This window comes from Lampris incognitus, chromosome 2 (genome assembly GCF_029633865.1).
Source record: "Lampris incognitus isolate fLamInc1 chromosome 2, fLamInc1.hap2, whole genome shotgun sequence".
Classification (NCBI taxonomy): Eukaryota; Metazoa; Chordata; class Actinopteri; order Lampriformes; family Lampridae; genus Lampris; species Lampris incognitus.
This window is the reverse complement of record NC_079212.1, coordinates 129,712,802-129,725,608: the sequence shown is the minus strand read 5'-3', so window position 1 is coordinate 129,725,608 and position 12,807 is coordinate 129,712,802. Positions and strand designations below refer to the sequence as shown.

The 12,807-nt window shown below is 46.4% G+C and overlaps 1 protein-coding gene across 1 annotated transcript in view; it reads left to right on the top strand.

The window, feature by feature from the left end:
- The window catches only part of slc25a26 (solute carrier family 25 member 26), a 64,462-nt gene that overhangs the window by 47,888 nt on the left and 3,767 nt on the right, over positions 1-12,807 (top strand). The window contains exons 7-9 of the mRNA XM_056272971.1: positions 1,086-1,155; positions 6,467-6,531; positions 9,536-9,609. Coding sequence (XP_056128946.1) covers positions 1,086-1,155; positions 6,467-6,531; positions 9,536-9,609 — 209 coding nt within the window. The remainder of the gene's footprint in view (positions 1-1,085; positions 1,156-6,466; positions 6,532-9,535; positions 9,610-12,807) is intronic.

Sequence of the window (12,807 nt, the reverse complement as noted above, 5' to 3'; positions counted from 1 at the left end):
CAAACTGAAAATAAATAAAGGAATAAAACATCCTTACTGGCCTGGTTTCCTGCATAAAATAAAAACACCAGGTGGCTTTACTCAGTAGCCGGTTGCATTTAACTGAAATAAAGACCAAAAAAAAAAAAAAACTTGGGAAATTAAAGATTGTTGTGTTTGTTTGTGTTTTTTTTTCACGTTAGCTTCAAAATGCTGCACAGTCTGCAGTGCGCCATCTGTCGGCGGCCGGGCAGCGCCGCGCTACGGGAAGAAAATAATCAGTTGACGTTAATTGTTGGGTATTTCTTAAAAGAATCAGGATCCAGTGCGCATAAGTGTTATCAACTAAGGACTTCAGACCCAACTCGCCTCAGCTACTGCACCTAAAAAGTGTGGCACTGTGCTCTCTGTCCATTATTGCGTGCCGGTAGTTTCCGCTTCCTTCAGATTGTGAATCTCTTGAGAGCTGAACATCTTCATGCAGACACTCAGCTGTTTAACGGGATAGACAGTACACCAAACTGTTGAATGCAGAACCTCTGCTGTTGTCCACTGCTGGTTATGGATGATTTCCCCCGCCGACAGTTTCTCCTTTCCGTAGAATGAGATTTACCTAAACTCAGATCCCTGAGAAGATGATAAACTGCAGGGCCCCTATCAGCTGTATGGATGATAACACTGTTTGCATTTGATTACCGTAGCACGCCTTTGCACAACACTGGCAAATGCTCGTTATAAAGCGGATATATGAATATTTAACTTAATCGCGTCTTCAGGGCTGCAACTAATTGTGCGGCGCCCCCCCCCCCCATGTCTTTGGGAAATGAGCAGCATGACGTCATTGGGGAAACAGGGAAAAGACAGAACATAAAAATAGCTGTGTAGCCTGGTTCCCAGACCCCGGACCCTGACCAAGGTCCACATTGTGTTTTTAATGTGTCTGATATCGCCAATAACCACAGCCTTTTTTTTTTTTTGGTCTCTCCTTTGTCTCTCCCCTCTTTTCTCCCTCTTTCATCATCTCTTGCTTTCGTCATCTCTGTTTGTCAATCTCTCTCTCTCTCTCTCTCTCTCTTTCTCTCTGTCCATCTCTCTCCTTATCCCAGGCTCTGTGGTCATGGAAGCAAGGTCACACGCTTTACTCTTGGCAGGCTGCAGTGTGCGGAGCATTTGCAGGTGCAGGGGATTACGGGCCGCTTTGGGAAAGAAGCGGAGAGGGTGGGGTGAGGGAGGGATGGCTGAATGCATGCATGGATGGATTGGTGGATGAGTAGATAGCCATGAGCACAGGATACATTTAGCCCAAAATCCTCCTTCAGTTAGGATTCCATTCAGGTTGACTCAGCTGGCACATGGCGCCCTCACCAAGCACACCAAACTCAGGGTCGGATAAGAAAAAAAACAGGAGAGTAGGGAGAAAGAAAAGAGGAGTGAGGTGGGAGGAACAGGTGAAAAGAGAGGGGAAGGGAAGAATTCCAAACTGTACCAATGCAGATATATCCAAACACGAAGACCGCTCTGACTTTGTTGTTGTCAAAACACACATACACATGGAAATAATGTTTTATCATTGAGGGGATCATGCCGCAGTTCTCAGCCTTTTGGCCAACGAAAACCCTAGCAGTCTATATTGCTTTGAATTTGCATGGATGAGTATCAGGAGAGAGACAGATGACCACATGGAGAGAGAGAGAGAGCGAGAGAAAGAGGGATGAGGAGTGGGAAAAGGAGAGGGGCCCGCTCCTGAGTCTGGGCCTCTGCAGCTGTGCGACCTCCTGAGCACTGGGGCCTGAAGGGAGGAGCGAGGGAAGGAGGGAGAGAGGGAGCGAAAGAGAGGTGCTAGGGGGAAGGAAAAGGGAGTGGACAAAGAAACAGGACAACTATGGGTTGGTGGAGGGGGGGGCACCAACAGAAGAGAGATCCAAGACAACAGACTTAGACAAGAGATACTAATTCATCATCTATCGGGTGTAAATGAAAGACAGGTAACTACTGAGGATAGATGGTCAGAGTGTTGGACACCGAGCGGCCGGTTGGCTTCAAGACTTGACAGATGCAGGCTGGGAGATAGATGTGGGGAGGCAGACATAAAACACAGCCGTGTGTGCATGTTTGTGTGTTGGTGTGTGTTATGCAAGTCGCTGTTGGTGATTTCAGAGCATATTGTATTGCAAACAAGTGCAATTTTCCACCATTAACACAGGTCATACAATATCTTACAGGTGGATTTTCAAACACAAGATCCCACCTTTTGTTAGCTAGGTATTTTCAGTAGCAGACATCTAAAAAAAAAAAACAAGGGAGTTTTTTAGTAGATTGTGTAGCTATTTCAACAAAAGAATTGTGTAAGGTTTGTCAAAAATTCACAGTCGCCATAAAATGTTTGAAATATATATATTTTTTAAAGTAGATACTAATCAATGACGAGTTCATAGTAAACCCCAATGAAGGTCGACAGTGGATCCCATAACACAACTAGGCCAGACTTGAGATTCACAGGCTACGTTAAATGTGTACAGTATCGTGGATTTGAATCCGACTTACATCCTCTGTCGCCTTTTTCTCTCGTATGTTGCTCTCCGCAGCGAATGATCAACTGAGAAAGCAGCAAAGCCTCTGAAATATTCATGATTTAGAAAAAAGACCCACAGTTATAATATGCACAGCGACTGTTGGACAGTCACTGTTTTCAGTTCATAACTCTTTTAGCGCTGTGACAGGCCAGACAGGACAGGCAGATTGATGTTGGCTGTGCTGGGGGTGATGGAGAGGGAGAGAGGGGAACAAGGACACTGCGCCCCATGGACATGAGATGTGGCCGAAAGCCACCCCACCTGGACTCACTCTGCGAGGGCTGGGGGAGCAGAGAAAGAATGAAAATAAAAATGAAGCCTGAAGGGAAAAGAGGATGGAATAGAGGGGTTTTGCTGTTTTATTTTTTTTTAAAGATAAACAGTAGAAAAAAGGAGAGGTTAGAAATTGGATGAGGTAGGGAATAATGCAGAGAGAACTAGTTAATAGTAGGGAAATCCTCAATCCAAAGGAACACATGTATTGGCTTAGAGTTTCAGATGACAGATTTGCACAAGTGACCTCAAAATGGCAAATCTGAATTTTCTACACTTTTTGCCGTTCAGGTACTGAAGCGTTCTCAAGTGGCTTATGCAGATGAGGTAGTCAATGATCTGATACCTGCCAAGAATTATCTGCCCCCCCCCCCGCCCCACAAAAATACACAAATGTTCACACACATACAAAGAGAAAATGTAAAAAAAAAACAAACAAAGAAAACAGGATTTCAATATGGTTGTTTAGGTTAAATCTTCAATTCGGTAACAAGGAGAAAATTCAGGATTTCTACAGAGAAAACGAGGAAAGGGTAGAGAACAGTTTGAAGATGGAGCAACCAAAGCCAGAAAAAGGGGGAGAAGTGTGGTGTGCACAGTGCAGAGTAGGACACCTCCCTTTGCAACAGAAGCGTAAAAGAGATACTTACGTTTTAGTCAATTTCCTCTGTGTTTTTGTTCACACTCTTGCTTTCAAACACACATAACCCGCCTGACACTGGAAAGACCCACACAGATGGAATGCCTTGTTCAAGACATCCCCAGAGCCGACTTGAACCGACTTGAACTGCCTTGCAAGCTTCTTTTGCCAGGAAGCAGCAAAGCAAGCCTAAGGGGAACTTACATCACTGGCTGATATATATCTAACCTTGATCTCCAGACCGAACCCACTGAGTGGTCTACAGCCAAACCTATGTTCTAAATCAAACACAGGTCTATTTTTAAGATTGCTATGGATAAAGCAGTCTTTTACAGCAGTCTTTTACATCCATCCAAGAAAGTTGGAATCACAAAATGGCCAAGGATGATTAATCTACGTTTTTTTTCGTTCCCTCAAGGGAAAAGAGCACATTTAAGGAAATGTCTATTTAGCCAGTGCTAACTAGACAAAATCTAAAGGTACAAAGATATTCTTTCATTATAGCCATCCTGTGCTATTGGATTTTTTCTGTTTCCTCAATGTCCAAACCTCATCATCCAAACCTTCTCAACATCATCATTATTGTCTTCATTATCATTTTCTTCCACTTTTCCAGGACTGGGTGGCAGTGGTAACAGGCTAAGGTGGGCAGGCCAGATGTTCCTTTACCTGGCCACATCCACTAGCCCCTCCTGGGGTATCCCAAGCTTTTCCCAGGCCAGCCGGGATGTATAATCACCCTAGCATGTCCTGGGTCTGCCCCGGGGTCTCCTCCCAGTTGGTCATGCCCAGAATCACCTCCACAGGAAGGCACCCAGGAGGCATCTTAACTAGATGCCCGAACCACCTCAACTGGCTCCTTTCAATGCGAAGGAGCAGCGACTTTGCTCCCGAGCTCCTCCTGGATGTGTGAGCTCCTCACCCTATCCTTAAGTGTGTGTCCAGGTACCCGGTGGAGGAAACTAATTTCCACCAATATATCCATGGTCTCATTCTTTCGGTCACTACTCAAAGCTCATGACCATAGGTGAGGGTTGGAACAAAAATCGGCTGGCAAATTGAGAGCTTTGCCTTCTGGCTCAACTGCCACTTAACCATGACGGTCTGGCACAACGGCCGTATGACTGCCGCTGCCACCCCGATCTGCCTGTTGATGTGCTGCTCCATTTTTCCCTCACTTGTGAGCAAGACCCCAAGATACTTGAACTCCTCCACTTGAGGCAGTAACTCACTCCCAAGTTGGAGGGGGTAAACCACCTTTTTCCATCAGAGAACCATGGCCTCAGACTTTGGTGCTGATCCTAATCCCGACCGCTTCACACTCGGCTGCGGACTGCCCCAATGCATGCTGGAGGTCACAGCCTGATGAAGCCAACAGAACCACATCATCTGCAAAGAGCAGAGACGCAATCCTGAGGTCACCATACTGGACACCCTCCACCTTCCCACTGGACCACCGTAAGTCAAGTCTATCAGGGCCTCTGCCCCAACCCGCCACCTGTGTCAGGAATCAGGAACACTTTGTCATTTTACCTCATGTACTTGCGCACATGAAATGAAACAAAATGCCGTTTCCCCCAGCCAACAGCAGTGCAACATACAGACAAAAACACATTCAAGAACTACAAGAACACACATTCAAACTAACGCTTATATCTAAACTAAAAAAAATAAATAAAAAAAAATCACTGTCCAAGGCAACAAATGCCAGCCAGAATGACTGTCGGAACCGGCGGTCTGCATGGGCTAGCAGTTAGCCTAGCCTGCCCCAGTTACGTGTCCTGTCAGTCCGCCCTCCGTGTTTCCACCTCGGGTGCAGCTCCAGCAGGGGACGTGGTCCCTGTGGCATCGCACCCGACCCCTACGTCTTATCTCAAAGTTGGTGGGCCTGCGAAAGGGCGGTTCCACTTGGCTCATTTGGGCTGAGCCTTGCCGGACCTCGTGGCAGGTCTGGCCACCATGTGCTTGCCTATGAGCTCCCCCCCCAAAGCCTGGCTCCAGGAGGGGGCCCCGATATCTCTATCCCAAAAAAGGTGCCTTTATTTTCATGGGCAATATAAATAGGGGCTTTGTGAATCGCTTTTTGTCTCGCCCCTCACCTGAGACCTCTCTGCCTTGGGTGATCCTACCAGGAACAATATGCTCCAAATAGCACAGCTCCCAGGGTCACAGGAGCACACAAACTCCTCTACCACGATAAGGTTGCGATTCTAGGAGGGGTTACGATTCTAGGAGGGGCAAACCTCTGCTTTCTCCTATTATTGATTGTCATTGCTCCTTGGTGGCTCATATAAGTGTGTTTATTGAGAAGAGTTGCTATGTTTGTGGTGGAAAATGCACACACACACACACGCACAAAAAACATCACAACTCAGCAGGGACGCCCCCTGGAACTTATAGGCCATACAGCCTCCAACTTGGACAAGAAGGCAAGGAGGGGGTCTAACCACTCTTCATAAAACATACAGGAGGGATTGTGCGTGCATGTGTCTCATGTGCATGTGCACCTGAAGATGTGTTTATCCACGTGCATGTGCATCTCTGCATACGTATGCACACATTTCTGTGTCTGTGTGTGCTGTATGTGCGCCAATGCCTGTTTATGCTTTTGCACATATGTATGTGTTGGGCTCAGTCCCACCGTGTGCATGTTTGTGTGGGTGTTTGTAAAGCGTTGAGGTAGGCGAGGGCTGGATGAGGCAGAGTCAGATGGGAATAGAAGTGTGTCTGTCTGGTTTCTGTGGTCTAATAATGGGAAAGCCTTGGGATGGGGAATATCATCCTTTTTATGAACTTAATGGAGTGACGGGTCAAGGGCTCCACCGTTTACTGTGAATTTAATATGTTGCTTTGACCGTGTCTAAATAAAATGCTGAGTTTTATTGGTTTACTTTGAATATTCAAGAGTCTACTGAGAGCATATAGAGGATTTGTTATATTTGCAATTTGCTAAATGTATGTCTGCTTGTGTGTGCACGGCTGTGTTCAAACTCCCTTGTAGGTGCTGTAGCGGCGTTTGTTACCACTCCCCTTGACGTGGCTAAGACGAGGATTATGCTAGCAAAGGTAAATTCACACACAAACACACACACACACACACACACACACACACACACACACCACCTACTCTGCAGCAAATGTTAACACTGCTGTCAAGTGATGCCTCGCAGACAGAGAGTTGACTGGGCTCACAGCCTCAACAGGAGGGAGCAGCTCAAGGTTGCACAGGGACAGCGGTGACACACACGTACGCACACATTTATAATAGGATTTTGACACCGTGCGGCACCATGGACAGTGTTGGGCGGACATGTTTGTGTGCATGGTTAGTGTTAGTGCAAGGACTTGTGGGTGCTCCAGAGAAATTTCCATCTCAAGACTTCTCTTCTCCAGAGAGGTGAACTAGGCGGCCAGTGTCACAGTTGTTTCTCCTGTATTCTGTCTGTCCTCACTCCCTCCCCTTCTGTGTGTGTGTGTGTGTGTGTCTCTCGCTCGCTCTCTCTCTCTCTCTCCGCCTCATCTTAGGTCTGGCTCACTGTAGCTCCTGTGTGTGGGTGTCTGGCTTCCCTCACTTTTTCTTGTGTGTGTGTGTGTGTGTGTGTGTGTGTGTGTGTGTGTGTGTGTGTGTGTGTGTGTGTGTGTACAGGGGGTAGTGAGTTCAGAGTCACCCCCTGTAACTCCCCTTGTCCTTGGAGAAGACACAGTGTTCTTTTCCTTAGCCTTCCTCCTCTCTCCTAACTAATGAGATACTGGAATTAGCAAAACCCCATGGACAGACTTGGATCATTTACGTGAAACTCTCGGTGTTACACAACCCAGCGTGTCACCTGAGCGGCCTGTAAATAACATTTGAAGAGCAGGTGTTGAAATTTACCTTGTACGACTGACTTGGCTCGCAGCGCGTCACTAAAATTGCTGTATCACTTTATAACATACGATATTAAAAACTGTTTTTTGAAGCCCATCTAGGACTGGTGACTTATTTCCGCACAGTTCCACCACAGAATTCAACAAACCAAATGGGAGTGAAAGGATGGTGGGACTGAGAAAGAGAGAGAGAGAGAGAGAGAGAGAGAGAGAGAGAGATGTGTTGATAGGTATGGGGGGATTTTGGCCCCCAGTCTTGTCACGTTGGTTTCCTCCCGGAGAAGTAGGAGCACAGAGCTCAGTCTTCTGCTGGGTTGGCAGAATGAAAGAGTGGCGTTGTACAGTAGAGCGGAGCCAGCACCCAGGTAGGCTGGTGTTTGGCACAGGTGGAAGAGCAACGGCACCGGAATGGGTCAAATTGGGCAGGTTTCCTGGGCACAGCTGGACTCATAAAACCCTTCAGGACAGGATTACTGCCACACTGCTCTGCCCATAGCGCTGGCTCAGCTCCTGGTAATGCGCACACTACCACAGTACTACTACACTACTACTAGTGACGCACACTACCGCGATACCCCTTATGCACGGCTATCGTAAAACGCCAAGTCAAGTTTGTTTGTATAGCCCTAAATCACAGTGACCGTCACAGAAGGCTTTACATTCGCACGGTGAAATACGGGCAGATGTAGTACATGACATAAACAACGCCCTCTATCCTCAGGACCTTTGCACAGCACAGCTTTTTCCACACCATACACGCCATCACTCTAAACCAGTGCCATTAATGGCATGTTATGCCGCATTCGCTGCCTGCCACTAGAACCCAGTGTAGCAAATACACCAGTCACTGTTGATTTGCAACCTGCTGTAACAAGCCTCCTGCAGATTTGGGTTGCGCGCCCTGTTCACACTGTACCGTAAACACTGCCAGTCATCCTGCACTACACAATATTCTAGACACAAGGCAACAAAGGGAAAAGCAAGGACAGGGAAACAAGGGTAGAAATGGTCATTAGTGACTTTTTATTCCATGAAAAAAGGGTTTAAACTATGTAAAATTCAAGTAACAGGCTTATTAAGGGAGCTTAAGCGAGAGAATGGTGAAAGATCAACTGAGAATAAGCTGTACGTGGCAAGATTCCTCGCCATGTCAGCAATAAGTTGTTGAGCTCTGCTTCTGTGTGTGCGTGCGTGTGTCTTTGTTTGTTTGTGTGTGTTTGTATGTTTTGGACACCGTGTTACTCCCCTCCGTCTTCCGTTATTGCTTGGCCGAGAAGGAAAAGAAAACTTGTCCGACGAGCAAGAGGGGAGAGATGTTCCTCGGCCTCCCATCTCCAAGAGAAACAGTGAGAATAGTGGGGGTGGTTAGCTTACTAGATCTTCCTCTGACGAAAAAGGGACTCTTCATCTCGATTTACACCGCTTCCACCCCATCACGATTTACAGCGGCAGACACTACCGTTTCCTACTGGTGCTGTAAGCACATACACTTGCGTACTCAAACAGCATAGCACAAGTTTGATTTACAGTCTGGGCTGCAGTTATGTAAACCCCGTACCCCACCCCGCATTCCCCTCTCTCTTCCTGAATTTGTGTTCCCCTCCTCGTCTCCCAATATATATTTTTTTTCTCCCTCGGCCTCCTCTGCACCGTTCCTCCCCAACCAGCTCTTGTCTTCCTCCTCCTCCTCCTCCTCCAGCACCTCACTTAACCCCGGCTCACTCTACCCTGTAACTCTCACCCTTCTCCCCCGTCTCAGGATGATGGATTAAAAACACTCTGCTCCTGGTTCCAGGGCCAGCTACAGTGTCATGTGTAAATACAAGCACTTGTTTGAGAGTGAGCGAGACAAGACGAAGAGAGAGAGAGAGAGAGAGAGAGAGAGAGAGAGAGAGAGAGAGAGAGAGAGAGAGAGAGAGAGAGAGAGAGAGAGAGAGAGAGAGAGAAAAATTGAGTTTGGCGTAGGGTTTGCAGGGCAACAGGTGGAGTGTGGGGTGAACGTATGGCTGGCTGGCTGGGTTGGTGGGTGTGAGAGGTGTCACCTGTGCTGACATGGCTGTCCCTGACAAGAAATGAAAGGATGGGTTTGGGGGTTAGGGCAGGTCTTTGGAAGACTAAACAGGGTGTCTTGTCCAAGGGGCAGGAAGCGAAGGAGACGATCCATCCATCATCACACCTCTATTTGCGCTCTCTCTCTCTCTAGGCTGGGACGACCACAGCGGGTGGCAACATCCCACAGGTGCTCTATGACGTGTGGAGGACCACAGGGCTCACAGGGTGAGTACATACGTGTATGAAGGTGTGTGCGTTTGTATAGACGTCGGTTAACCCTCAATTCAGAAAAAGATTCCTCGGCTATCAGGATTGTTTGAAAAAGTAACACCTTTTTTTAAATTTTACACAAACCTTTTTTATCCCATTCCATTTAAAAATCTCTTATTATAAAAGATTGATTTAACTTGCCTTGATCCCACACATAATCAAGTGTGATGATAGAAATGCTGCCCTGGGGATGGGAATTTACAGCTGCAGCTGAAAAATGAGATGTATAAAAGCTTCTCTTGCCAACCAAGTGTACAGTTGTATTGATTAAGTTATTACAGTGGCCCACTGGAGGGTTTATTTGAGTGTTTATGGCACGGGTTGGAGAAGAGGCCAGGTCTAATGGGACCACTAAAGGCTGCCAGGGCTAAAACAAACCCCCGACCCCAGTGAGTAATAGGCCTGCTTGTGTACAAGCTACCCTCATTTAGTTAAGATGCACCCCCGGTTGATGTTCATAGCAGATTTGGTTTGGGACTGTGAACTGTGGCCAAAAGCCAGGAGGACAAGAGAGCATTCCCCCTCTCAGCTTATTTTTGTCTTTATTCCTTCATTTTATATATGTGTGTGTGTGTGTATATATATATATATATATATATATATATATATATATATATATATATATATATACGCGCACACACACACACAAAATAAATTATTTTATATCCAATTATCCAAGCCGCTTATCCTTAGGTTCGAGGGATGCTGGAGACTATCCCAGCAGTCATTGGGCAGCAGGCAGGGAGACACCCTGGACAGGCCGCCCTTAAAAGCAAATTCATCAGTTGTTGGACCCTGACACGAGACGCACCAGATGCTGAGTACAAACAAAAATCAGCTGCAAAACATTTTAAACTCTGTTGAACTAACACATTGTGTCAGCATCATTATGTAATTAAACATGTTAAATTCAATAAAAGTTATTTTAATGTTTCTCCAAATTCCAATGTGATACAGCAAATCTGAAACTATTTTTGTGTTCAGCTTGACATTGTCTGTCATAATCTTTAAATTTTTTTCAGGAAGCAAAACGTTTAAAAAGATTGTTGTCCAGTGTTATCTAATGAGAGATGAATAAAAATATCAGAAAGAGGCAGGCAGTGATGGATGGGTGGATAAATGAATTGGATCGATAAATAGGTGGATAGATAGGACAGATAAATGGATGTACTGATGAAGAGAGGTGAAACATTGTAAAGGGAACGGAGTATTGTTGGTGCTGCTATCAGAAATCTGGCCTACCCATACGTTAACGTTGATAAAGATTGAATGTAAGGCAGCACCAGGTAGCTTTTTTTTTTGCTTGAACATATCATCATAAATTCTTTTTTTTTTCCCCTTTAGAATTTTCCCCCTCTTTTCTCCCCAATTGTAACCGGCCAATTACCCCACTCTTCCGAGCTGTCCCGGTTGTTCCTCCACCCCCTCTGCCGATCTGGGGAGGGCTGCAGACTACCACATGCCTCCTCTGATACATGTGGAGTCGCCAGCCGCTTCTTTTCACCTGACAGTGAGGAATTTCGCCAGGGGGACGTAGCGGATGGGAGGATCGCGCTATTCCCACCAGCCCCCCCCCCTCCGAACAGGCGCCCCCGACCGACCAGAGGAGGCGCTAGTGCAGCGACCAGGACACATACCCACATCCGGCTTCCCACCCAATTGTGTCTGTAGGGACGCCCGACCAAGCCGGAGGTAACACAGGGATTCAAACTGGCAATCCCCGTGTTGGTAGGCAACAGAATTGACCGCCACGCCACCCGGATGCCCTCATAAATTCATTTTTGGTTGCATATTGTGATGGCTGTGGGAAAATAAAACATTTACAGTTCAGATCAGTTCCCTAGCAGCCTTGTGTTCGCTATGCATTTTGTCTGCCACCAGCCAGGAAACCTCCCAGGATATATAGGGATTGTTTTACGGCACACACATAAGTATAGCAATTTTACTATACTGTGAACGTAACTCCTCTTCTTCCACAAGTGCCCTTTGAGCTACAGCTTATAAATAAATGATGCACAAATCTTGTTGCTACTCTACAAAGAGGGAAAAAAAAGTGCCTCGGTTGTCTTTGCATCAGTTGATGTAAAAAGACTCTGCCGAAATCCCAAAAGTTGCCTAGTGCTGCTTTAAGACTCTGATCGCTGTGTTGTGAGTCAGCAGGGATCCATCTAAAAGGCCCGCTGAAGGGGAGGTCTCCATCTGATGGTAATTTAAAGGAATCCTCTTTGATGCCAACCCCCACCTCGACAACACCACTCCAACCTTTGATATTTTTCCCCCCGATTTTTTTTTCCTCCCCTTATCCGTTTTCTCTTCTGCTCCCTGCTTCGTCTCCTCTAACTGATTATCTTCCTGGGCTCACGGGGCCAGCTGCTGCGGCCTGGTCTAATGTACAGCCCAGAGAGCAAGCACAATGAGTTCTCCAACATGATGGAATCCTGAAAATCCCCCTCTCCCCGTCAATACTGATATACACTCGGGGGCGGGGGGTGGGGTGGGGGGGGGGGGGACAAGGGAAGGAGATGCAATAGAAAAGAGCGGACTGTGAAGACAAAAGAGGACACATAGAAAGCTAAAGGGTGGGGGTTTTGTTCCGCGGGTCCAAAGGCCTGGTGGTTGCACCGGTGCATGCCTGCTACAAATTGCTGGGGCTTTAAAGCTGTAATTATGGTAATAGGCCCAATTGCAGTGTAGTGAAGCTCTTAAGTGTTTCCATGTGTGTGCCATGCCCCAGAGACCCTGGATTAGTGTTGAGCAGTGTAGTCAGGGCTGCACTGGACCCCCGGAGCCGCACTGACTTGCAATATAACAAAACTAAAGCAGGAATCGCATCAAAACCAAGGCTAATAAGCTACACATCCTTAAAACCGAGCCTGCTTAGTTGTTTATATAAATCAAAAGTAAAGCAAGGAACAATTATATGTCTAGGGCACGTTGCAGAATTGCACTGAGATGCATTGCAGAATTGCAAAATCGTGTGGCATATGTTAATTTGTTTTTTGTGACATTTGTATGCAAATGAAGGAAATTTGGATACAAAAAATATTCTAAATGTTTTTGATTCGTGATTTTATACATTTAAATATCGATGAATCTTGAGGCAGTGCAAGGCTACTGAAAATGACTCTCAATATCCTCCAAATCGAAGAGCAC